This window comes from Ostrinia nubilalis, chromosome 24, assembly GCF_963855985.1.
Source record: "Ostrinia nubilalis chromosome 24, ilOstNubi1.1, whole genome shotgun sequence".
In the NCBI taxonomy this organism is placed as follows: domain Eukaryota; kingdom Metazoa; phylum Arthropoda; class Insecta; order Lepidoptera; family Crambidae; genus Ostrinia; species Ostrinia nubilalis.
The window spans coordinates 3,560,960-3,588,938 of NC_087111.1; the positions used below are offsets into that span (position 1 = coordinate 3,560,960).

A 27,979-nucleotide genomic window follows, 5' to 3' on the forward strand; every position below is an offset into this window, starting at 1 on the left:
TTGCTGGCAATGCAGATAATTTCCTGTGTTTACGGTAAATGTCGGTAATCAGTGAAGTGTTAAAAATGTTTAGGTGATCTTCAATAAGACTTACGGGGACTACAAAGAAGATTTTTCAATTATTTAACCATCGCAGAAAATCGTAAGTTAATTAAATATTTTATTATTCAACTCGAAACGTGCAGATACTGTACGAGTGCGTTTACGGTATTTGTATTGTTGCTTTGTTGTCCAATAAATAAGCTACTGCGGCTTTGTTGGAACGTCCTCTTCACGACATTATCCAGCCTATTCAATATTTTTGCTTCGTAATGTTATACAATGACAATGGGTAATAAAATAGTCCTGAATAAAATCTGTTAAGCATCACGGTTATTCTAGTTAATTTGAAGATATTTTAAATGATCCTCAATATGAATACAATATTTTCATTTATTTTGATTTCCTCGTAGTTTTTTTTAGTAAATAATTATAGTCTATCCAATATAGCTTGATTAGAATGACAGCTGCCATCAAAAGTAACGACATAACTTTGTAGTAGCGATCAATGAGAGCTAAATATTGGCGGACAAGAAATAATTCACGTCTGACCTACAAACAATATTTTCGACGACAGTGCTTCCAATAAAAATGTTAATTTCGTGTAAATGCAGCGTTAAATTACACCAATAAGTAGTAATTCGAAATTATAAAAATCAAGCTAGAGTATTAACGACGTCTCTACAAGGTTATCTCGAGTTTCAAAAATGTTAGTGTTGGGACATATCGACAAATGTCATATAAATTAAAACTAATTATTTAACAAATTTTTTTTCTAACTAATTTTTTAACATATTTAAGTCAAGTTATACATTTTTCTAAATGTTCACTATTAAAAACCAAAAAACATTTCATTCTTAAATAATCAAACATCGGAAATCAATCACCGGTAATTTTTTGGGTATTCATAGCACCGTTGCTCTAGAAGAGATGCCCACCGCCCTCTAGCGAGAGGAAAAAACCACTGAAGAACACTGATGATAATGAGTACGACTTAGGTTGTACACCCTTGACATGAATTTTAAATTTTACTGTCTTTAAATTTAAATCATAATTGTCATTTTTATGAATAAAGATATGAAGAAAAATTGGGTGCATTTTTTTATATCATTTTTTCGAAAACTTATCGATACATCTATGTGAACCGTACGAAACATACACAGCACTAGTCACATTCGTTTGACAGCCGTCATTCTAATCAAGCTATATTGGATAGACTATAAATGTGCAAATTTCGGACCGTACTGTCAAATGTCATTTGAAAAACTCTGCGTCACTTCCGTCAGTCAGTTGCCATTTTGTTTTTGAATCTTTGAGACACTTGTGCGGATTTTCGGCGTGTAAATTTTCATAAATTATTAATTAATGTTGTTTTGTATATAATTGTTTGTTATGTGCCATAAAACAATGGAGTTGGTCTCTTCATGTGGTAAGGTTTTATGACTATTTCTAGTCAGTCTGGCTGTTAAATGCGAATTCTGTAAGTCCAATATTTCAGCACCACTTTAATTAAAATTTAAAGAGAATGCGCTGTTTTCTACTATGCAAATTAATCGTGTTTAGTCCCAAATATTCATGCAATCTATGTTTAAGCCATTAATCACGTCTACTGGTTTAGATTTCTAAAATATTGAGAAATATATCGACCCCACAAATAGTGCGTAGTTGCAAGAAAATAGTCTACGGTACATTCCTCAATTTAAGAAGAAATGCTTCTTTTAACATCTGGTAGTTATTCCTAATGCATGTGTCGACAGTTTATCTTATCATTGAGCGATTTTCAATGTGTCGGCAGATTGTAAACCTGCGCCATTTCACGATTCTCATTCACCATCAGTCAAATCTTTCGAAACGTATCGATCGACCATGACTATGCGTTTGTTAGCCATTTTCTGCGTGTTGGGTTACATTATCCATATAATGCAAAAGCAACCAACTTGTTACTGTTTGTGTATCAAGTTTTATGCCAAAACATCAATAAACATGTTGGTGGTTTTGGCGAAATTTTGCTACAAAGCAAGAAAACTTCTCTTGATTTTTCATTCCCCAATGCCCCAAAGTGTATGAAAGTGAAAGGGATGTGTTACTGAAAGCAAAATGTGTTTTAAATTTTATCAAACATATCATACAAAAGATGATACAAATTCTATGTGAGTAATTAATGAATAATATTCATGCTATTCATTCTATTATTTAAGTGTTAGTTAGTTTTTTTATTATGAACGTTAGTTCAGAAGCATCAATATTATAATTATTTAATTTTATACTCTGAACTTCACTATCAAGGAGTATCAAGGCATTACCGATACTTTTTGTTAATGCCTTAATAGTATAATTTTTTTATTTTCTTTTGTATTATTTTGTTTCTACTCGTGCTCTGAATTGATGATTTATATCTATTGAATCTTATGTTTCTTATTAGAAAAAGTCAATGAAAGAATAAACTGATAATGCAGTTAATAAGGATAGGTTGTTTTAGAAATTAGTCCTTGTAGTATTTGGTAACAATGTTTCATGACAATACAAGACCTTTCCAAAATGTTCATACGACTTACATGAAAGTGTGCAACGGAGGATTTCATCAAAAACTTTTTCTTAATACCAAGGACCATTGAAGAATTATGGTTGAGAATTCTCCACCATGCCAGTAATAAACCTATTCCAACATCATTTCGTACTAAAAATTATAATTTCTGTGATATGTGTTCGGTATATTAAAACAATTTAATGTTTACAATTCATTCACCCATCGTATAAGCTCTGCTTAGTTTATGCCATTGGCTCAGAATACGGAACAAACCAGAAACCGTCAACGGGCGTAAATGTGTATTCATATAAAGTACTCCAAATCGCACTACTTTGACTTTAGAGCAATCAGTCAATGGCCGGCGCGCGCATTGTTTACATATCCGTCAGATTGACACTTTATAATTAAATTATGCCGTCTTGTGCCGTTCCAACATGTAAGAATGCTACTGGAATTACGAAGAAAGTGCATGGGATCATGTTTTATCCGTAAGTAGCACATTTCCAATTCATTTTAATTAAATAATAATTTTCAAAAAAAATCACGGTTGTATTTTGTAAGTGTTGCCACAGGTCAACGGAATATTTTACCCTACTTTTTTATATTGAATTACATTTGTCTACTTATAAAAAATTCACGCGTTAATTTTGTTAGCGTTACCACAGAATAATGGAATATTTTCCCCATCCTTTTTGTTTTAATTAGTTTTTAGTGTAATTTCATCCATGACATGACAACCTGATTAATTAAATTATAAGTGCCACTTGTGGTCTAAACTGAATAAATATTTTTGATTTTGATTTGATTTCAATATATTGAATTAATTTATAATATTACTCCCTAATAATGAGGAGATAATAAATTACTATCGTGAATTTCATACTTTCCCATTTATTCAAAAGTAAGGCATTGGTATCAACAGATCAGCAGCAGCAATATTTGTATATTTAATAATAATTTTAAGTAATTAATTATTGCTTACATACTTACTCTGATTTTTTTTCAGGATACACAGCCAGAGTTGCCTCGCAATCAAATTTAAGTATTGGTGATGTTTTTGATTTGGATTCTGTTTTTGACTCCAAGAAAAGTTAAACTAAAAGCACTACTGCGCCGTAAACAAATGTTTTGTTGTCGATATGTTTACATAATAAAGAACCTTAAGTTTCTTTTTTGTTTTACTTGGCATTCTAAAATTTATATTCGACTTTTGTAATTGACTTTTAAATAACATATTATACCTACATAAAATATAGTACATATATTACACTATTTAATAGAAATAAATAATCATCTTACACTTAGTTACTTCGGAGTAAAAATTAAATTCATAGGTAGGTAGGTACTATCTATGCCTATGGCCAGTCATGTCGTCTCGTTCTATCGCAAAGAATCACCATTTGATAAGAGCGAGAGCAAAAACGGAAATGGATAGTTAACACTGGCCGTGTGTACTTATTTCACTTACTTATTTTTTACTTGTTTAACATCTCTTTAAAAAATTACATAATTTTACCCCAAAAATGGGGGTGTCACACGGCGCTAGTAACACTAAAGGGGGTAGAGGGGCGCGGGAGGGGAAGTATTTTGGACACAAGTTGCCGCGTAGAAATGTTATCGAACACTCCTTCTGGTTTGTTCTGTATTCTGAGGCCATTGGTCAGAATATTATTATTGAATTAGTGGAATAATTTTGTAACATAATGCCTGTTTCTTTCTGCTACCTTTCTGAGGTGGTCGATTCACCTTATGAGTGGACTTCCCATGCTTCAGGTATGTTTACTTGCGATGGATTCAGGATGTAGGCCGTCCCCAACCGGGCAATATGGAAATCATTGAGGAAGGCCTATGTTCAACAGTAAACTTACTGTATCTCAATGATTCCCAAAGAGGGGGGCGCGCCCCCAGGGGGGGCGCAAAGACCTTCGAAGGGGGGCGCAAAGACCTTCGAAGGGGGGCGCAAAGACCTTCGAAGGGGGGCGCAAAGACCTTCGAAGGGGGGCGCAAAGACCTTCGAAGGGGGGCGCAAAGACCTTCGAAGGGGGGCGCGGGCCATCTGTAAGAAACCTGCGACCGCTGAGAGAATGCATTCCAGACTTCTCGAAATAAATAATCTTTACTGGAGGATTTTTTGTATGGTCGAAAGGGGGCGCGTCTCAAATAAGTTTGGGAACCAATGCTGTAGCTGAAACAATGATGATGAATCTCTTTCCCAGGCCATGGACAACGAACAACCCCACCAGGAGCTGGTGAAGTGCGTGGTGGTGGGGGACACGGCGGTCGGCAAGACGCGGCTGATATGCGCGCGCGCGTGCAACAAGCACGTGTCGCTCTCACAGCTCATGACCACACACGTGCCCACCGTGTGGGCCATCGACCAGTACCGGATCTATAAGGACGTGAGTGCTATGGAGAGGGCTATGCTTGGTGTTTCTTTGCGAGATCGAATCAGAAATGAGGAAATCCGTAAACGAACTAAAGTCGCTGACATATCCCGACGGATTAGCAAGCTGAAGTGGCAATGGGCAGGGCACATAGTACGCAGAACTGACGGCCGATGGGGCAGCAAGGTTCTGGAATGGAGGCCGCGTACCGGAAGGCGCAGCGTGGGACGTCCACCTACAAGGTGGACCGACGACATCGTAAAGGTAGCAGGGAAACGCTGGACGCAGGCCGCTACCAATCGATCAACGTGGAAAGCATTAGGGGAGGCCTATGTTCAGCAGTGAATGTCCTATGGCTGACATGATGATGATGATGATGAGTGTGAGACCAGGCGCAGCCAGGAGACGCGGCTGATGTGCGCGCGCGCGTGCAACAAGCACGTGTCGCTCTCGCAACTCATGACCACGCACGTGCCCACCGTGTGGGCCATCGACCAGTTCGTTCGTTTCAGCCGAATGACGTCCACTGCTGGACAAAGGCCTCCTCCAAGGTTTTCCACAATTAACGGTCCTGCGCTGCCCGCTGGCTCTTCCCGCGACCTTCACCAGATCGTCGGTCCACCTAGTAGGAGGCCTGCCCACGCTATTTTCCAGCACGTGGTCGCCACTCGAGAACTTTTCTGCCCCGACGGCCATCGTCTCTACGAGCCATGTGCCCCGCCCACTGCCACTTGATTTTAGAAATTCTGCGAGCTATGTCGGTCAGTTTGGTTCTCCTGCGGACCAGTACCGGATCTATAAGGACGTGAGTGTCAGACCAGGCGCAGCCCCGCCAGGAGACGCGGCTTATATGCGCGCGCGTGTGAGCTTCTTCAGATCGTCGGTCCACTGACGTAGTGGGAGACCTTTTTAGGGTTCCGTAGCCAAATGGCAAAAAACGGAACCCTTATAGATTCGTCACGTCTGTCTGTCCGTCCGTCCGTCCGTCTGTCCGTCCGTATGTCACAGCCATTTTTTTCCGAAACTATAAGAGCTATACTGTTGAAACTTGGTAAGTAGATGTATTCTGTGAACCGCATTAAAATTTTGATGCAAAAATAAAATCCCAACTTAATATTATAAATGCGAAAGTAACTCTGTCTGTCTGTCTGTCTGTCTGTCTGTCTGTCTGTTACGCTTTCCCGCTTAAACCTCGCAACCGATTTTGATGAAATTTGGCATAGAGATAGTTTGAGTCCCGGGAAAGAACATAGGATAGTTTTTATCCCGGTTTTTGAAACAGGGACGCGCGCGATAAAGTTTTTCTGTGACAGACAAAATTCCACGCGGGCGAAGCCGCGGGCGGAAAGCTAGTAATAATAATAAATATTGGGGGCTCCCCATACTTAGAACTGAAACTCAAAAAATTTTTTTTCGTCAAACACATACGTGTGGGGTATCTATGGATAGGTCTTCAAAAATGATATCGAAGTTTCTAAAATACTTTTTTTCTAAACCGAATAGTTTGCGTGACAGACGCTTCCAAAGTGGAAAAAAGTTGATCCCCCCCTCTAACTTCTAAAATAAGAAAATGAAAAATCTAAAAAAAAACATATGATGTACTATCGGGGACTCTTCCGCCTGACCACTTTGTAGAAATTTTAGCGTAAGCGCATCGCTCCGGTCACGTGCTCACCCCGTCTCTAATTGGTTACGCATTTTACTATATTTTTACTACGACCAATAAGAGACAATCAGGGCTTAGGTTGCAATACGAAATACCATTGTGCACTGTATTGTCATACGGTTAAGGTTTAAAACGAAATGTTTCTTTTTCTTCAATCTTTCTTAGTTTTAGGCTGAGTTGCACCACCTAACTTTGACCGTAACTATAACGGTAACCGGTGCTTTTTGTATGGAGTTTGACAGATTTTTGACGTTTGTCAAAGTTAAAGTAAGATGGTGCAACTCAGCCTTAGAATTTTAATAATAGAATTTGGTTACAAACAAATAGATAATGTATTTTTTTAATATTGTGTTTTTATACGAGGTCTGTCTGCTTTTTCCTTTGGCGAACTGACGACATATTCTCGCCTTTGTTTTTTTGTGAAGTTTTGTGATCAGTAACCGATTGATTTTGTTTTGTGTTGACCCGTGCTATTAATTGGACTGTTTGATTGCCTTTTTATTGAACTCCGCGCGATTACTGAACCATGCCTCTCAAAATAATTCTTAATTCTTATATTTACTTACAAACTTGTCTACAATAAACATTGTTAACTGTTTAAGTATTATTTAGTTTGAAGTTTAATTGTTATTGATTTAAGACCTTGTGTAAAGACACTTAATGTGCAATAAAAAAATGTATTTGAAATAAAACTAACTTAATATTATAATATTTACGATAACCAATTACCTGGATCATTGCTACCTAGTGCAATATTTGTATTAAATTGTAATAACGTAGTTAGATAAGTGTTTCTTTAAAACGGAAAACAAAAGTTGCTAATGTATTAAAAATAAATAGAAACCTATTATAGGTTTTTTTATTTACATTCAAGGATTTAAGAAAGTTATTATGAAGTTATCTTACAATAATTCTTTTTAAGCCACAAATATTCCTTAACTCTTTACTAATTAATTCAATAACATAATATTGTTTATAAATTATAAGTTCCGAATAAATTAAATACCTATTAAATAAGTAAAATTCGAAAGTAAGTAACTAACTATATGATTTTGTATTTCTCGCCTTAACTAGCTAAACTAATATCACGAGATTTACACTCTTAATCTTAATATCAACAATAATTATAGAAAGGGCTACTTTTTTCTCAGGAAATTGCACAGTTACCTCGGAATGTGCGATACCAATTTTGTGACCCGAGCGGGCAATCGCTAGTTCAAATTTTACACGAAGCCCCTTATAATATTTTGTAGCGATTCTTTATTGGGTTTCAAATTGACTAAAATGCGACGTTGCCAAACGAGCGCTACGGATGCGGGTAATAAGCAATACTCAATCCTAAACGCTTTACATAGAGCTTGGTTTGCAAGGGTAAACATCTACAGTGGTGCGCCGACGCTGCTTAGACGCGAAACATGAATGAAGGGGGCGTAGCATAATCGAGCGTGTGTGTGCAAACAATTTAGGCCCTTAAGGTGTCAAGGCGTTCGAGTCCCCGATAGTACATTACTATAAAAACTACCAACGAAAATTGTTTTGAACGAGATCTAGTAAGTAGTTTTTTTTAATACCTCGTAAATCGTAAACCGCTTATTACCGCGTAATCTTTCATACTAATAACTTAAATAAAAAATAATAATTTTAATTTCATAAATCAATGGTACCGAACCCTCGGTGCGCGAGTCCGACTCGCACTTGGCCGGTTTTTTGACACGGAGGAACTGCATTGCGCACTGTCACCACTGTCGGGGTACAGGGTGGTGTGTGTGTAGGAATTCCGGCGCTCTGGAAAGGGGCGTTCTGCCAATGCCCTGGTGGTGTCGCGACCGGGCATAATACCGATACAAATGTACCAACATGATGCAATAAACATATATGACTATGACTACTTGCATCCGGCCGTAGTCTTAATGCCCGTTTTCCCCTTCAATCTCAAATTTTTAAGTGACTCCTATGGTAACACTTAACGTAAATTTTGTGTTCATAGGGGTCACTTAAAAATCAGGGATTGATGGTGAAAACGGGTATTAGACTTCCGCGACATAGTGGTAGGTCAGCTCACACTACGTCTCAGGAGCGGATCCAGCCCTCAAAAAAGGTTGTGGGCACAGCCACCAAAAATTAGCAAAGTGAGAGTTGGATCACTACATGCCCGGACATACATACATGTCTATCGATCTTATCAATAGATCATAATTAAAAGAAGCAAATTAGGGTTGTGGGCATGCCCACAGTGCCCACAACGGTGGATCCGCGCCTGCTACGTCTTCGAGCCCGTGGTCGCCAGTTGAGATCTTTTCTGGCCCAACGGCCATTAGCTCTACGAGCTATGTGCCCCTTAAGTTCGGCGTTGTTTGCTTTTGATAAATGGTAAATTGTTGTCGACAGGTACTCGAAAGATCTTGGGAAATTGTGGACGGTGTGAATGTATCGCTGCGCCTTTGGGACACCTTTGGAGACCACGAGAAAGACAGACGGTTCGCATATGGAAGGTAAACCATTATTCCATTATGATTTTAATTTATAATTACAACCTATGTAGGTATACTAATTGATGGGTATTTTTCAGGTCCGACGTGGTGCTTTTATGTTTTTCTATCACCAATCCGATATCACTAAGGAACTGCGGGGCAATGTGGTATCCAGAAATAAGGTAAGATTTTAACTTTAACTTCTTATACGACAAAAATATTATAGTTCTAACTCAAAAGACTTTAAACTTTTTGGCTGGAAAATGTATGTCCACGACATGTATATGAAGCAGAGATGTTGCAGATTTTGCATTCGGATGTTTATTATTTGGTTTTGTAACGTTATTATAGATTGTTCCATCCACGAAGACGCGCCCCACCAATTTTTGGTCAAGGGAAGCGCGGGGTGCGGGGAGTTCAATCCAAGCGCCATTATTGTAGTGTGCGTGTGCACTCGTGGATAATTTAGCGTGTATAGATAACACTCCAACATTAGCGGAAGAATGGTGGGGGGCTACTCCGAAAAACGTTATCAGAAGTTTCGAATGTTGTCATCCCTCTCACGAAAAGCGAGATGCCAGCATGAGCGATGGTGACAAATAGACCCGAAGCAGCGTTTCGGAGTATCTCTCCTGTGTCGAAACCTATTTCAATAAAAATGCTCAAGCACAGTTTTGCCATAACATTCCTTCAATATTTCAGGCGCTTCTGTCCAAACACACCGATACTGCTCGTGGGATGCAAGAACGATCTCCGCTACATGTACCGCGATGAAACCTACTTGAACTTCTGCAAAGACCGCAGCCCTTTTATTAGGTAAGCTTTTTTCAACAGTCACTTTAATTCTTATGCCGGACAAAAATAGATGCAAATATTTTAACTATATTATACGTCAGGGGTGGCCAACTTGATTAGACACAAGATCTACTGTTTACTAACGAAACCCTGGGCGATCTATCACTTACATACTTCTTGAAATCTCGACTCGACTGGACTAATATTCGCGATCGACCGATTGGCCACCCCTGTTATACGTTCTTCAAGCATTCTGTCGTGCGTGATTTATGCTGCTTTTGGGTTGCAATCTAGATCTAAGCATTGATTCTAATTGTAGTTCTTAATTGCCGTTATTTGTACTCTTGTATCTTTTCATTGTCACCTGTTGTATATACCTTTAATAAATAAATAAGTAGGTACGTTTTTGGTACAAAAATCATCATCAACAAAACCACCTGAATTTCCACAGGGCGCCAAGGAAAAGCGATCTAGTAATGCCCGACCAAGGACGCGCGTTGGCTCACGAGTTCGGCATATACTACTACGAGACATCAGTCTTCACTTACTATGGAGTGAACGAAGTGTTCGAGAATGCTATTCGAGCAGCGCTAATCGCGAGAAGACAGCAGCGTTTCTGGATGACCAATCTGAAGAGAGTCCAGCGACCTTTGCTGCAGGTATTTAATAGAAAGTAAAAAACTTTGTATTTGGCAGATCCGGCTCGAAGGACCACAGTTTGTCGTAATCCTATATTCAGTAGTAAATTGATTGAACAGGCAGCAGCGGTTCTGGATGACCAATCTGAAGAGAGTCCAGCGACCTTTGCTGCAGGTATTTCATCATCATCATTAATTTAGCCATAGGACGTCTACAGCTAAACATAAGGCCCTCAATGATTTAAAAATTGATTGCCCGACCTCTTGTAGCAGGGAGCAGGCTGCTACCAGTGACCATTGCTGCATGTATTTGATAGTATCAATAAAGTGCTTTGCACTTTGATACAATGATGACAGAGAAAAAAAAACATCATTCACCATCATTAGATTTGGTAGATCAGACATGTATGAAAGTGCGCACATTACATCGATTTGTTATCGCCCGATTCTTCATACAAAATAAAATCGGGTCCAACTATCGGCCGACTAAAAACTGTGCTCGGGTCTCTTATCTTTTAGCTGAACTATAGAGCTGGTTTTTATTCTGCAGGCACCATTCCGACCACCTAGACCGATGGAACCTGAAGTGGCAGTGGTGAACAGTGTCTACTTAGAAAACATGACAACGCTGCTACGTCAACAAGTAAGTTGTTATATAACTATTTTCTCTTTTAGCCGTGTAAAGCCAACAAAAGGAAAAAAAATCTATTTTCTCGACATACCATCATCATCATCTCAGCCATAGGAGCCTCCCCCAATGCTATCCATGCTGCCCTGTTGGTAGCGGCCTGCGTCCAGCGCCTTCCTGCTACCTTTATGATGTCGTCGGTCCACCTTGTGGGTGGACGTCCCACGCTGCGTTTTCCGGTACGCGGCCTCCACTCCAGAACCTTGCTGCCCCATCGGCCGCCAGTTCTGCGTACTATGTGCCCTGCCCATTGCCACTTCAGCTTGCTAATCCGTCGGGCTATGTCAGCGACTTTAGTTCGTTTACGGATCTCCTCATTTCTGATTCGATTTCGTAAGGAAACACCGAGCATAGCCCTCTCCATAGCACGCTGTGCAACTTTGAGCTTCTGTATAAGGCCTACAGTGAGAGGCCACGTTTCCGAGCCATAAGTTATCACTGGTAACACACATTGATTGTAGACTTTCGTCTTCAGGCATTGAGGTATTTTGGACGAAAAGATGTTACGTAGTTTCCCGAACGCTGCCCAGCCGAGTTGGATTCGACGATTGACGATCTCGAAATTGGACCTACCTAGCTGGATCGTTAGTCCGAGGTAGACATACTTGTCAACAATCTCGAGAATTGAGCTCCCATATCTCAAGCACTGAGTTAAGCGCTAACCTATAACTCTATGAACATAACATGTACCTAGTTAGAAGAAATAAAAAGTCAGCTACAGACAAGATATCTGGTGTGATGTCAGTTTACTCGACCGGGTTGTAGGCTAACCGAATAAGCCCTCTGACCTCCACAACATAAAGATACATAACGCCCGTATTCACAAACATTACTATGCGGTCTCACAGTGCGCGTGGACGCACAGGGTCACACACGAACCAATCGCAAGCATCGTTTGTGAATACGGGTATGTGTAAAAAATTATTTATATTTTTTTCTCTTCTTTTACAGTATTTTTCGGATATGGTGATCATATGCGGAGCCAAGGGCTTCCCAGTGCACCGTTTCATGATGGCGGCAGCCTGTGAGGCTTTTCACCGACTGTTGACTACAGACTGCGTTAGTCTGTCTGCTGAACTGGCCAGGAGTTCGAGTGAGAGCAGCATGGTAATGTGTGCTTTATGTTATTATGCTTACGGTTCATTTTGCGATAGCTTGTGAGGCGTTCTACCGATTCTTGACTACGCTGAGCTGAGCTGTCTAGGAGTCTCAGTGAGAGTAGCATAGTAATGTGTGCTCTATGTTATTGTATTGACGGATCATTGGATATGGGTTGTTTTTCCGCTGACTCCTGACTACAGACTGCGTTAGTCTGGCCGCTGAGCTGGCGAAGAGTTCGAGTGAGAGAAGCATGGTAATGTGTGCTTTATGTTATTATGCTTACGGTTCATTTTGCGATAGCCTGTGAGGCGTTCTGTGACTATGTTAGTCTTTCCGCTGAGCTGGCGAGGAGTTCCAGTCAGAGCAGCATGGTAATGTGTGCTTTATGTTATTATGCTTACGGTTCATTTTGCGATAGCCTGTGAGGCGTTCTGTGACTGCGTTAGCTTTTCTGCTGACAAAGCCAGGAGTTAGAGTGAGAGTAGCATAGTAATGTGTGCTCTATGTTGTTGTGGTGAAGGTTGATTTTGCAAGATCAATGGGTTGTTTTTCCGCTTTCTTCTGACTACAGACTGCGTTAGTCTGGCCGCTGAACTGGCTAGGACTTCGAGTGAGAGCAGCATGGTAATGTGTGCTTTATGTTATTATGCTTACGGTTCATTTTGCGACAGCCTTTGGGGCATTAATTCGACTCTTAACTACGCTGAGCTGGCGAGGAGTTCGAGTGATAGCAGCATGGTAATTTGTGCTTTATGTTATTGAGTTGAGGGTTCATTTTACAAGACCATGATCAGGTGCGAAGACAAGGGTGTTAGTCTGTCTGCTGAACTGGCCAGGAGTTCGAGTGAGAGCAGCATGGTAATGTGTGCTTTATGTTTTTGTATTAATGGTTCATTTTATAAAAAACAGTTTCTTCTTCTTGTTTTAGTGTAAATTATGCATTTGTTTGTTGTTGACAGGTCAGCAGTATGGGAGAAGCAACGACGGGTGACTTCAACGAAGATACTGAGTACCTTATCAGACAGGATCAAGCAAAGCAAATGAGGTAAGTCTGAAATCACACGTTAACTTGAGAGAACTTATTACATAAACTAGTAAACGACTACTTAAAGGTTTACTGATGTTATTTGTATTGTTGTAAAGAAAATCAGAAGTGGACAGCAGTGTTGGTATTGGAAAGGCCGTATCGACCGACATCCAAGGATAGCGGGTTCGAACCCCGCCACTGGTGGACTATAATTGTGGTGGACCAAGCACATTTTATTTTGCTTACCACAAGGAGCTACATAAATCGATTGGACAAATCCCCTTGTGTCATTACGACTGTAACAACAAAGTATTCATACTTGTACAGTTGTACAGTCAGGGTAAAATAGTCCGTGACACCCAAAAAGTTGACAAAACAACCTTATTCCAATAGTAAGTTTCAGTAGTATGTACCCACATGTTTCCTGTTTTGTTGCATGTATCTATTAAATTGCATAAATTAAGTAGTTGTAAGCTATTTGCATGCCAGTTGTGGTGATTTGTGCGAACTAATTTTATATTGACATCTGCTGTACCGCTTATCAAGCAAATAAATGAAATTTGAATTTGTAACAAAGACGTGTTGACTTTTTGGCAACTTTGGGTGTGACGAACTTTTTGACGCTAACTGTAAACGTACCTTTTAGATTTGACACCGTAATTTACCTTTTTGTTTGTTGCAGAGTGTGGGACCAGATCAAGCGCCGCTCGTCGTGTCAGATCCTGCCGCTAAGCGACAGCTGTAAGAAGCCGCCGGACCTTTACAGGGAGGTCAACCACCCTGCTATCATCTCTATTAGAGTTGTCAAGGTAATTGCTCAATATTTTATTTGTACAATTGGTTTTTGTTTTAGAGCGCTTTCACATTAATAAAAATAATAAAATTCTTTATTGACATAAAGTGTTACACTAAAACATACAACACAGTAATTAATGTAGATTACGACAATCCAAATAGGTACACAAACAGTATGTTGAGTGAATGAATCCTGGCACCCAAGCTAAGATTTAACTTGTGTTATGGGTACCAAGGCTCTCTCTTATATGAAGGTGAAGCAAATAATATTACAAGCTAAAGACAAATGTTTTAACATTAGTAGACTTAGGCTGGGTTGCACCATCCTACCCTAACCTTGACAAACGTCAAAAATGTATCAAACTTCATACAAAAATCACCGGTTATCGTCACAAATACGGTCAAATTTAGGTGATGCAACTCAGCCTCAGCCATAATTGAGAAGAAGTTCGGTCTCATCATAGTTCTTCGTCAGAAGCCACGCGATTAGAGCGTAAGTAGCGCGACTGCAGCGCGGCAGCGGCGTTTTTATAATGTGAAGGCATGCATCCGCTGTCACATAGTATGAAATTTTAGGCAGCGCGTCTGTCGCGCGTTTGTCGCGCTGCTAAATCGCCTAAATATGAAAACTCTCTTAGGATTTTGTACTCATAAAATGCCAACGGGACGCTATAATACTCGTCCTCTGCTTCGTTGATCTTAGTAGGTAGACTATTTTGAGAATATGCAATAAAAAAATTGAATTTGAATTTGAATAATTCCACCTCTCTATTTCTGGTGGCAGTGGTCTGCAACTTAAATAAAGCCAAGATTTGGTCTCCAATGAAACCCAACTAGCAAAGGTTGAAAGTTGTATAGAATGTGTGTGTATTTCTGTTTTCACTTTTTATTAAAAATCTAATAAAGTGAAATATTAAACTTTCTTATAAGTTTAGCTAGTGCATTTTATGGTGTTATTTTTCGATTCCATTTGCAAAAGTTCATTACTCTCGAAGAATAAAACTACAGTACCTAAACGGCATACTTATCAATACTTAAATGATGTTATTGCACGAAGTTAGATTAGAGGAGCCCTTTTTGTCTTAGTCTTAGACGATTATCACACTGCGCCGCGCTCCGCCGCGGTACGCGGGACGACAGATTTAATCATTGTATGCAACTGAGGTCAGTTTGTATAGAAAACACGCGCGGCACAACACACTGACAACGCGACTGCGCGCGGGATTTTTTATATGTAGCCACGCGGACCGCGGTGCAAAACGGTCAGTGTATAGGAAACGGGGCGCTATGGGGCACGAGACTTAGAAAAATTTTTATGAAAAAATTTTTTTTTTGAATTTTTGGCTTTTTTTGCCGGGAATGTTTAGAATAGATAAAAATAAGACTAAATAACAATGGCAGTGTGCGAGTGCGACGTCTTTCAAATTCAAATTCAAATAGTTTATTCAGTAAGTAGTTTGTAGGGCACTTATACACGTCCCAAAATATAGCTTGCCCTACCACCACTTCGGGAGAACATATGGGCTGGTGCTGAGAAGTCTTCTGAACACTTTATTTAATTGTTCTAGTGTGAAAAAATCCAGCACGCCACATCCCAAACGCAGACAATAGTGACTATGAGCAAGCTCATCTCCCAAGCTGTGATGCAGGAAATCATCAATTTCGTCTACACCGGCCAGCTGGACAGCGCGGCCTTTAAACAACAGGTAGGTTTTGTTCTTACATTGTATACAGAGACTTCTATGTACCACTAGAATGCTGTCTTGAACTGAGATACTGGTCTCTAAGATCCGTCAATGAGGGCTATCGTTGTTATACTTAACAGTTGGCACCCCTGGCGATTGACAGGACCTTACTCTACAGTGGCGCCATCTTGATGAGTGCAAATGCGATAGTCCTCCTACCACTTTAGCGCTCACCAGTTGGTGCCACTGTCTTCGCTACTAGCAAGTGACAGGACCTTACTCTACAGTGGCGCCATCTTGATGAGTGCAAATGCGATAGTCCTCCTACCACTTTAGCGCTCACCAGATGGTGCCACTGTCTTCGCTACTAGCAAGTGACAGGACCTTACTCTACAGTGGCGCAAACTGGTGAGCGCTAAAACGATAGCCCTCATTGATCCGTAGGAGAACCAAAGTAACTGGCATAGCTAGCAGAATTGCCAAACTAATGCAGTCTACACACCCAATACGCGGACCCGCTGAAATAAATCGTAGACATTTTTGTTGGTTTAGCCGGCGCTTTCACATCTAGTTCAAATTGGAAAACTTGTCGGCAGCACGCCATCAGCAATTTTTTTGGTAGTTGCTATAAAAGAACTATCAACGTGACAACCGTTGACGTGGGTTGTATTTCGAGTGTTGGGGGGCAAATAAGCAATGATTATTATTGACATGATTCTCGATGAGCTCGTAAAGCATAAAGCCGTTGGGGAATAAAAGTCCTTGTTTATGTGATTTGGTTATTTCATTATTATTTCTGATCAGTATCTAGTTACATAGAAGTCTTAACGATAACGAGCAGCATAATATCTATTAAGATTTGAGCAAAACGAGTGATTGGATCGCATCAATTTGTTGTCAGTGAGCGAATGTCCACTGTAAATGATGTCAATACATTATTCAAATGCAGAAATGTTTTGTTTACTAAATGAAAAAGGTAATTTTGTTTATTTAAAACGTACTTAATTGCCGAATATCCAGCTTTGCTTTGTAGATTTGGTTATTAAAATCTCTTATAAACTTTTCAATAAGTAAAGGGAGTTTTAATTAAACACTTTTTCTTAATATCCTAATTTTATTTAATGCTAATCTAATCACACTGAATTCTAAATATTTAGTATAATCTTGAGAAGCTTTTCTGAGTGTTCTTATATTTACATTTAATTTTCAATATAATAAATCCTCTTATTATATCCGCTTAAGCTTTTATTTATAAATAATAATTATTAATTCAAAATAATATTTCTACTATTACTATTTTTCTAAATAATCACAATTTCTGCTTACGTATTTTATTATTTGTTTAATTTTCCAAATTTACGCTGGATCTGTGTATAAATTTAATATAAAATAACAATAATAAATTAATAATTAGTGTTATAACAAAAATAAATTGTATAATGTCTTCTGCAGTCCGCTGCTATCGGATTACTACTGGTAAATTTTACTATTATAATAATAAAAACGCATAAAATCATAATTATTAATTTTTATCATTATTTTTTATTAAATTTTTCGCTCACGCTATCTTCGTAAGTATTTGTATTTTTTGTATTCCATTTGTATGTTTATTTATTTAAATCACATCATGCTTTCTAGTAGCACGTAATACAATAGTATAGTTCCAAAATACTGAACTGTTATATCCATGACATTGACAGTGGGGCGCCACCGTCAATACCGGATCGCTGGTTCCGATTTTTGCCATATTGGAAACCATATAGTTGAACGATGGTAGCGCCCCCCTGTCATTGAGTTTGGTGGGACAGTTCAGCGTGGGTCATCTATAAGTACCCGATAGAGCTAACTGCGCACCTCTTTTGAATGCGACTCTCCCTCCACTCACCCGTACACGTCCCCGCGTTTGCCCCGTCCGTACCAGAGCGTTTATGTGACGTCACGGCAGCCAGATGCGCAGTTAACTTGACCGGGTTGTAGTAAGTAAATAATGTTAGATTGACTGACTGCATTGACATAGATAGCATGGATAGATAGACCTTGCTGAAGAATTACAGACCCATCTCGCTTCTGAGTCATGTCTACAAACTGTTTTCGAGAGTCATCACGAACCGTCTCGCGCGTAGGTTCGATGACTTCCAGCCTCCCGAACAAGCCGGATTCCGAAAAGGTTATAGTACCATAGACCACATCCATACGCTGCGACAGGTTATACAGAAGACTGAGGAGTATAACTTGCCACTATGCTTGGCGTTCGTGGACTATGAGAAGGCCTTCGATTCGATTGAGACTTGGGCAGTGCTACAATCTCTCCAGCGGTGCCGTATTGACTATCGGTATATCGAGGTGCTGAAGTGCTTGTACAAAAACGCCACCATGTCGGTCCGAGTACAGGAGCAGAGCACGAAGGCGATTCCACTGCAGCGAGGCGTTAGGCAGGGAGATGTTATATCTCCGAAACTGTTCACCGCTGCATTGGAGGACGCTTTCAAGCTCCTGGAATGGAAAGGATTCGGCATAAACATTAATGGCGAGTACATCACTCACCTTCGGTTTGCCGACGATATTGTGGTCATGGCAGAATCGTTGGAAGATCTTGGCACAATGCTCGAAGACCTTAATCGAGTTTCCCAACAGGTAGGCCTGAGGATGAACATGGACAAAACGAAGCTTATGTCGAATATCCATGTTGCGCCCTACCCAGTTTCAGTTGGGAGCTCAATTCTCGAGATTGTCGACAAGTATGTCTACCTCGGACAAACGATCCAGCTAGGTAGGTCCAATTTCGAGAAGGAGGTCAATCGTCGAATCCAACTCGGCTGGGCAGCGTTCGGGAAACTACGTAACATCTTTTCGTCCAAAATACCCCAATGCCTGAAGACGAAAGTCTACAATCAATGTGTGTTACCAGTGATAACTTATGGCTCGGAAACGTGGCCTCTCACTATAGGCCTTATACAGAAGCTCAAAGTTGCACAGCGTGCTATGGAGAGGGCTATGCTTGGTGTTTCTTTGCGAGATCGAATCAGAATGAGGAAATCCGTAAACGAACTAAAGTCGCTGACATAGCCCGACGGATTAGCAAGCTGAAGTGGCAATGGGCAGGGCACATAGTGCGCAGAACTGACGGCCGATGGGGCAGCAAGGTTCTGGAATGGAGGCCGCGTACCGGAAGGCGCAGCGTGGGACGTCCACCTACAAGGTGGACCGACGACATCGTGAAGGTAGCAGGGAAGCGCTGGATGCAGGCCGCTACCAATCGATCAATGTGGAAAGCATTAGGGGAGGCCTATGTTCAGCAGTGGACGTTCTATGGCTGACATGATGATGATGATGATGATTGACATAGATAATTTTGTAATACCAATTGATTTAGATTATATTATTATTTAAATTTATTAAGAATTCGTATGCCTATACGGCAGATCACAGTGGAACCTACTAACCCCTAACAACTTTGTACCTATGATAATGACGAATAAATTTCATTTTCATTTTCATTTTAGAAAATTTTGCTAAGTTGGTTATTAAAGTCTAGAACAAGAAATACTCAGAGCTGAGAGTGTAATAACTACATTATTACAGACTGTGCCACATCAAGCTACACAAAGTAGCATCTTATGAAGTTGCAATAAGTGTCATTTTTCAACAAAAATATAAGCTGATGCGTTGTAGATTGTATATATCGTTTCATCCACGAATACGCGCCCCACCAATGTTTGGTCTCGGTCGCGCGGGGTGCGGGGAGTTTGATCCGAGCAATCCGAGCGGCATTATTGTAGTGTGCGTGTGCACTCATGGATAATTTAGCGTGTACCGATAACACTCAAACATTAGCGGAAGAATGGTGAGGCGCGTCTTCGTGGATGAAACGATCTATAGATGCGTTTTATGTTTTCTAACACACTTATATTTGCGCGTGAGTAACGTGTGCTCAGTTGAAAAATATGCAGTTGAGGTATGATGACATCAGAGTTATAAAAGAATTTTGATTGGTGGTGTCAACAGACCTATTTTAGCTATATCTTTGCATTAGAACATTATTTAGGTTCAATAATTCTTCTTGAAACATTAGATTTTTGAAAACTTAATTTCTGAACGAAGTCCGGTCGCCGAACAGATAGTGTTTCGTCCAATGACCCCAAGCTACCCTTATCGCTCGCGTGTAGTTATATTGCAGATAGTGTGCGAGCGCAACAGTAGTATACGCGCGAGCGATAAGGTTGGGTAGCTTGGGGTCATTGGACGAAATTCAATGTGCTCGGCGACCGGACTTTAGTCAACATTTAACTGGTTTTGAACTTTATGTTATCTTACTTAAGTCCAAAATATGGTAACCGTGACCAAACAGGAGATCCGGCAAGCCGCGGAACTGCTCGGCTTCCACGAGCTAACGAAGCTCAGCCAGTTCATCCTGGACCAGCATCTGCTCTTCGATAAGGGGTTCATGCTGCAGTTTCATACTGTGAGTATCCCTACTTAACCATATTCATATCTTTATACATACTCACTTAACCTAGGCGCAGACCACTGACTTTTAGTTAGCCGATAGTCGGGTCGGGCTTTTAATAAGTATGGGCATTGGGCATGTATGAAATTGTAGTCTGGAGCTAGGCTTACTAATATTATAAGGGAGACCAACCTTGTCTTAACCAGACTATATTTTTGCACCCATTGTAGCCTTCCTCAAAAAGACGTTCAGTTTCTTCGAGTTTTAGTGAAGCTGTTTTGAAAACGATGATGACGTGGCGAATTTGTAACTGGACGACAAGGGTTCACAAAGGGAACGTTTTCCGCTTCTTTTAATCCCTTATGTTATTGCCTGAATGTTGACTGGTGACACCTTGCCCACTGTTTTTAAAGAGTAATCCATCGTTTAGGCTTGAATAAGAAGGTCGGACTTTATATACTAATAATAAGTCTTTTTACATATTTGTGTTTAATTTTCCAACAGCCCCTCCCCCAAAGACTTCGTGACATGTACGTGGAAAGGAACCTGTTTGCTGACGTGACTTTCGACCTGGATGACGGGATACACCTGGCCCACCGCGCCATACTGATGGCCCGCTGCGATCCTATGAAGGCCATGTTCCAAGGACACTTCAGGGAAAGCACTTCTAGAGTGGTAAGTTTATATCCAGGAATGATGGGGGAAGGGATAAGAAAAAAAAAGTGTGTAAAAAATTGAATAAATATCAGACAACTGACATTTTACCCTCGATAAAAATGGGTCTAGTTTTATCCATTTTCATAATATTATTATGTGCACATTCTTTCCCTCAGTCTTCATTCATTCACATAGTATTCTAGTCCGGCCTTCTAATATTCGGTCCAAGCTTCTAGCATCTTTAGTTCAACTGTAGTATTTGCCATCTTTTCAGTCTTGTGGGTTTGTTCTACTATTTCTCTAGCGAGTTGGTTTGTGTGATTTTTCAGTCTCCTTATATTCGTTACAGTATTTGCTCACCTCCTCTCTAACTGTCGACTACTAACTCTCTAACTTAAGAACATTAAAGTCTTACATATAAATGTTTCAGATTTCCTTCCCCGGGGTGAAAATGTACGCCTTCCACATACTCCTATGCTACATCTACTCTGACAAGATACCCAAGGTGGAGCCTACAAGGTGTCTGGAATTACTAGAGCTGGCAAACAGGCTCTGTATGAACAGACTCGTCAACTTAGTGGAGGCCAGGGTCATTGACACATTGCAGCATCAGGACAGGTAATATTATAATATAATATGTACTTGTCGTTCATTCGTTTCAGCCCAATGACGACATGATAGCCTGCACCATTTATGTAACCACATCCCTACAATTTACCATAGAAACAACTATTCTAGACCGAATCACTAGACTGTAAGACATAGTGTGAGCAAGTTTCCCATTAGGTGGACCGACGATCGACCGTCGCGGGAAGCACCTAAATGCGGGCACCGCAGGACCTGTCGTTATGAAATAATAGAAGAGGCTTTTGTCTAGCAGTAGACGTCATTTGGCTGAAACGACGATTGTCAATGGAAACAAATGACGATCTAGTTCTTGAATTCAATGAGGGCTATCGTTTTTATACTCAACAGTTGGCACCCCTGGCGATTGACAGGACCTTACTCTACAGTGGCGCCATCTTGATGAGTGCAAATACGATAGTCCTCCTACCACTTTCGCGCTCACCAGTTGGCGCCACTTTCTTCGCTACTAGCAAGTGACAGGACCTTACTCTACAGTGGCGCCAACTGGTGAGCGCTAAAACGATAGCCCTCATTGTCTATTTATTGATTTCAGGTCAAATGACACATTTTTATTTTGGTTGCAGGGTGTGTGGCGATGATGACCAAGTGGTAGAAATCGCGCTGTCTCTACTGGAACCTGTAAAGGTAATTTTTTATCCTTTTGTTCATCTGAATCGTTTGCATAACAATATAATTACATTATTTGTATTTATTTTTACTTCTCAGCTCCACAACGCACACAACTTGGCCGAATGGTGTACTTGGCGGTTGTGCGGAGCTTATGACCGAGTGTGCCGCGCGCGACATTTAAGCCAAGCCTCGCGCGACTACTTGGCCGATAACCGCTGGCCTCCTGTGTGGTACGTAGTCTTGGCTTGTGTCTAACCCCACTACAACTTTTTTTATGACTTATCTATAATTGACACCAGTGCAACTTCTGCCCTCTAAAAATAATAGTATTTGTACGTAGACGTAGCTTGTTGTGACCCCATTACAGTGAATAGTTACACTCCCTACCTTGTGATTCACCTTGCTTATAATAGTTGTTGCAATTCATGAAGGCAAGTGAGCTTTACATGTGTGGTAGCCACCACACACGTAAAGCTCGCTACTGTTTATTTTTCAAAAGTTTCGATAGACATTACACTATTGTTATGTGCTTGTTCAAGTAAAGCTCACTCGCCTTCGTGAGATGCAAGAACTATGCCTTGTGTGTGACTAACCCTAAATCTTGTATCCACTATTGCAATGAGGACCTGCTGTATTAGCGTTCACTAATTGGCGCCACAGGCGAGTGCCAGTTGGCACAAATACGGTAGCCCTCATTCCTGCTTCTCTGAACAGAGCCATGTTCGTGACAGATGTAATTCACTACGTCCTTTTACGTAAATACTTTGCTGTATAAAGCGATCACGAAATATAGCATGACGTCATCACAATTTTCTTTTTTCCTTCCTGAAACGTAAACCTTAAAATACAGTATGACATCATCTCATCTTCTTTCCTTCTTTATTCCTTACCTGTTTCTTCCCCAGGTACGTGAAAGAATACGACTACTACCAGAAGTGCGTGAACGAGCAAACCAAGGAACAGAAGGAGCTTCGCCCCACCACCTCGGTCCAGGCCGCGCAGCAGACTGGCTGCCTGTGTTTCACCAGTAAGTGCTGTTCATTGACACCCTCCATCATCATCATTGACTTCATTACAGACTCATCCGGGGCTGCAAAAAATCTTATCGTTGATTTTAGACGACATCATAAAGCTCGATTCACACATATCAGTGAAGCCACAGTTCCGTCACAGTGTCCGCTCAGTTCAGTATCAGTGCTACAGTGTTGCGTCAGTGAAAGATTTTGAATATTTTAAAATGTCAGAGAGCTGTTTCAATATTCTTGTTCAGAAACTATCAAGTAAGTTATTTTGTTTTTGATGCCGCGGCGGCATCCGTGATCCGACAAAAAATATCGTCGTCAGTGAATACGTCCGTGATTGCCGGTGTCGGCACTGACACTGAGAGCACTATGTCGTCACTGACACTGACACAAGTGGGGATGCGTTCATAGAAACTGTATGAAAGAATATTTCGCACTGTGCCGGTACTGCCCCTTCTGAACTGTGACTTCACTGATATGTGTGAATCGGCCCTAAAGGTAACAGGAAGGCGCTGGACGCAGGTCGCTACCAACCGGGCAACATGGAAAGCATTGGGGGAGGCCTATGTTCAGCAGTGGACGTCCTGTGGCTGAGATGATAATGATGATGATTTTAGATGACAAATGTATGGGTTTATCGTCTAAAATCGTGACAGTGGCGCGATAAAAGCTTATCGCGGCGCGCATCCAATGCCTATATGACGTCCTCGTGAATAAGCGACAGGCGTTCCCTAATCATTTCCAGACAGTGACCTTCATTCAGGGCTTTCATTTGTAACCTTGAGGGCGGACTGATAGCTTACCGACACAGCGCAGAACCGGTCGTTGTGTTGTGGATATTCTTGAGGTAGGTGGAACTTCGGAGCTACTCCGAAAATCGTAATCCGTAGTTTAGAATGTTGCCATCCCTCTCACACAAAGCGAAATGCCAGCATGAGCGACGGTGACAGATAGACCCGAAACTACGTGAATAGCGTTTCGGTATTTCAGTGTCTTTGTTAAAAAAATCAATAGTGAAATTCATATTCATTGACCTGTATACTCTCTTGTTGAGACCTCCGATTTGTAGACCACCTCATATTGCCATGTACTTTATTTACCTACATACGTCATGTATAATCTTTGTCTTTTTGAAAGAAAGAAAGAAAAATATTTTTATTTAGTCCAAACAACCTTAGACTACTTGCAACAACATAATTACTTACTTATGTAGTTAAATTTGAACTAAAATGGCAGTCACTCAGCATGTGCTATGCCCTAGGTCAAGACCTAGAGCATAACGCTGGTATTCTGTGGCAGCCATATCAAGTGGATAGACACTAATATTTAAGTTTTACACAAAACAAAAAATAACACAGTAATAACACAGTTTTTGCGAATAACTCTCAAACCTTAACCTGGTCCTTCGCAGGTAAAGTTCGCCGCTCCAGCGAAGCGGCCCCGGACGTGTCTACCGCGCTGTGTCGCACCGACGAGGGGCCGCAGCCGGCGCCCCAAGCGGCCCTCTGACACTTGCCTTACTGGAGGTAACTGCACACTTAAGGGTGCACTTAACCCTTAGCTCGCATGCCCCGGAGCAAGTCCCCGCTAGAGCGAGGCGGCCCCGGACTGACGGCGCTGTGTCGCACCGACGAGGCGCCCCAAGCGGCCCTCTGACACTTGCCTTACTGGAGGTAAGTGCACACTTAAGGGTGCACTTAACCCTTAGCTCGCATGCCCCGGAGCAAGTCCCCGGACTGACGGCGCTATGTCGCATCGACGAGGGGCCGCAGCCGGCGCCTCAAGCGGCCCTCTGACACTTGCCTTACTGGAGGTAACTGCACACTTAAGGGTGCACTTAACCCTTAGCTCGCATGCCCCGGATCAAGTCCCCGGACCGACGAGGCGCCCCAAGCGGCCCTCTGACACTTGCCTTACTGGAGGTAACTGCACACTTAAGGGTGCACTTAACCCCTAGAGCAAGGCCCCACTCGAGCGAGGCGGCCCTGGACTGACGGCGCTGTGTCGCACCGACGAGGCGCCCCAAGCGGCCCTCTGACACTTGCCTTACTGGAGGTAACTGCACACTTAAGGGTGCACTTAACCCTTAGCTCGCATGCCCCGGGCAAGGCCCCGCTCGAGCGAGGCGGGCCCGGACTGACGGCGCTGTGTCGCACCGACGAGGCGCCCCAAGCGGCCCTCTGACACTTGCCTTACTGGAGGTAACTGCACACTTAAGGGTGCACTTAACCCTTTATAGGACGGCCCATACAAAGTGGCCAATAAACTGGACAGTCACTTTACGGCCGATAATTCAATGATTTTTGTAACAATGTCGAACCTTATGATCATAAACGATAGCCAATAAAGCACGCTGGCCTAGAAACGAGCCAGCGCTCAAGGACGTCGCACGTAATCAAAAATTCGCGCTCTTTTTTAAGGTGGCCTGTCAACTGGCCACTGTGCACACCCGTACTAGTATTTGCTGCCATTGCAAGCAGACGATACATATTTCCGAGTGTAGTTCAATGTAAAAACATTTCTTCGTAAAGAAGATGAGTAAAATAATAATGTTATAGTATATACTTTATCGCAGTTTAAAAGATTGATGTTTTTCAGAGAGCGCTGCTGCCCATTCTCTGTTTGATGTGTAGTCCCTAAGTCGCCTCTTACGACACCCGCGGGAAGAGTAGGGGTTGGTGACAAATGTATTCTACTCTGCCGTCACCACACGGCTTCTCTTTTAAACTGCGATCTCCAACCCGCCTGCCTAGCGTGGAGATTATGGCAAAACCCTCCACTATAGTGGAGGAGGCTCATAGTCCAGCAGTGGACTGTAAAGGGCTGTTGATGATATACTTTATCATCACGTGAAAATACAGTCGAAAACCGTAAAATAAACATGTTATTTTTGCAATTAAAAACAGACTAGTGTGTTGAAAAAGCCTTGTGTAGAAATTACACATGTGAATTTGAGGTGGTCTCATATTTATATGTTTTGATTTTTACACACAAATTATATCGTTTTATACTGAGTATATTATTAATTTTTATAATACAATAACATAATAAGCCCAAATATACGGGTTCGGTAGTTATACCCCATTATTATAACTGTTTAGGTATTTTTTTATACAAAATTATGTATATTTGTGGATAATGTATAAAATAATCCTGGGTTTATTGAGTTTTCATTCACGTTTTTTTTATTTTATAACATAATATTGTCTCTAAATTATTATATAATGTTTACTTTAGTTGACAAAACTTTCAATTTTGTTTTTTTCATGTTATTTTTGGCTCAGAAGAAGAAATACAATCATTTTATTTGATACTTTGTTGAATATTATGTTTTTAGCCTAATTAAAGATTGATAACTAAATACGCAATTATTTTATTTAGTTTAATATGTAATTTACATAAAAATAACCGGTTTTTTTTATAAGTGTCCAGTTTACTGGCCAGTGATTTCACATGAATATTGGTGATTTTAGTGATGCAGAACGGTCAGTGGTCAGTATACTGACCACTAGTTTTTTTGTATTTTCTCGTAAAATATCTAGTTTCTGATAATTTTATTAATATATGTTGTTATAAATAACGCTATAGAATATATATCCACTTAGAAATATAGCGAATTCAAAAAAAAGTTAGGGTGTGCGTTAAAGGGTTAACCCTTAGCTCGCATGCCCCGGAGCAAGGCCCCGCTCGAGCGAGATTGCAGAATAACTAATAGCTACAACAGAAGAATCACTGCAAACACATCTTAGAAGAACCAGTTTCTACCAAGGCGGAGCAGAGCGGAACAGAACGAAAAAGGATCAGGCGGACTAATTTTTCTATAGGATTTGACAGCGGCGGCGGCGCGGCGCATAACGGAGCTGTGCGAAGCGGAGAATTCGAAATAATGCAATCTGATTGGTTATTCACTCCACTTACTCCGCCATGGTGGAAACCGGGCCTAAGGAAATAGCGGTTTTAAATACTCACTCGCTTCACAACTCATGAAAGTGCAATTTAATTAGCTTAATACTAAGAACCTATCGCTTTATTCACCAACAAAGTTCTGTTTCTTTCTGTTGCGTTAGTCAGTTTCTTTCGACACCGTAATAATCTAGAATAAGTCTCCTCTATGGTACCCTCCCCCTGTCGCCTCTCTCCTCCCCTTGTCGCCTCCCCTTGAAGTGTCTCTCCCCTTCCCCTGTCGTCTATTTGTCTTCCCGCGGTTCAAATCCCACTGAGTGTTCTTGATTTATTTAATTTAACTTTAATTGATTTGATTTATTTATAATAAATATTCTTTTTTCAGGTCTCTCCGATTCGCGGTGCTCCTACCAGTATCAATGTGTTTCATGAGCACTATCCTGACCATCCTGATACTTTTCCACATCTACACTTAATGGTTAGAACATTGCACTCTATTGACTGCTACGTAGGGTCCATATTACATTGTCTCTGCACGTCACTTCACAGATTAGCCACTTTTTCGAAAGTTAGGTCTTGTTATGAATTAATAGGCCGATCCCAATATTGTGTTTCTTATGCGATTACAATTTCGAAAAAATCTTTTTCAAATCGCTGAGTATGTGAGATTGTGAGCACCTGTTCATTTAATTCAATCAAGAATATGCCAGTCTAATCACAGAATCAATTATTTACTTGACTTTAAATACATAAGGATAGTTATTAACTTACAAAATTGTCGCAATAGGTACTCTTATGTATTTATTTAAGTATGTCAATATTTTACGACATTATTATCATAGAAAAACTTTACAATCCAGTTATTATGCTACATTTT

At 40.8% G+C, this 27,979-nt stretch overlaps 1 protein-coding gene and 1 long non-coding RNA gene across 2 annotated transcripts; both read left to right on the forward strand.

Annotated features, from left to right (window-relative positions):
* On the forward strand, nt 1-27,834 carry LOC135083636 (rho-related BTB domain-containing protein 1). The gene is made up of 19 exons (XM_063978340.1): nt 1-142; nt 4,783-4,965; nt 9,005-9,108; nt 9,186-9,269; nt 9,790-9,903; nt 10,334-10,541; nt 11,071-11,163; nt 12,160-12,315; nt 13,269-13,354; nt 14,019-14,145; nt 15,700-15,837; nt 20,165-20,278; nt 20,768-20,938; nt 21,351-21,538; nt 22,132-22,192; nt 22,274-22,407; nt 23,083-23,204; nt 24,611-24,677; nt 27,488-27,834. The coding sequence occupies exons 2-19, from the start codon at nt 4,786-4,788 to the stop codon at nt 27,576-27,578; spliced, it is 2,238 nt and encodes a 745-aa protein (XP_063834410.1). The 5' UTR covers nt 1-142; nt 4,783-4,785; the 3' UTR covers nt 27,579-27,834.
* On the forward strand, nt 2,825-3,735 carry LOC135083818 (uncharacterized). Its single transcript, XR_010259711.1, has 2 exons — nt 2,825-3,054; nt 3,573-3,735. It is a non-coding gene; the product is annotated as an uncharacterized LOC135083818 (long non-coding RNA).
* Nucleotides 27,835-27,979: the final 145 nt, after the last annotated feature.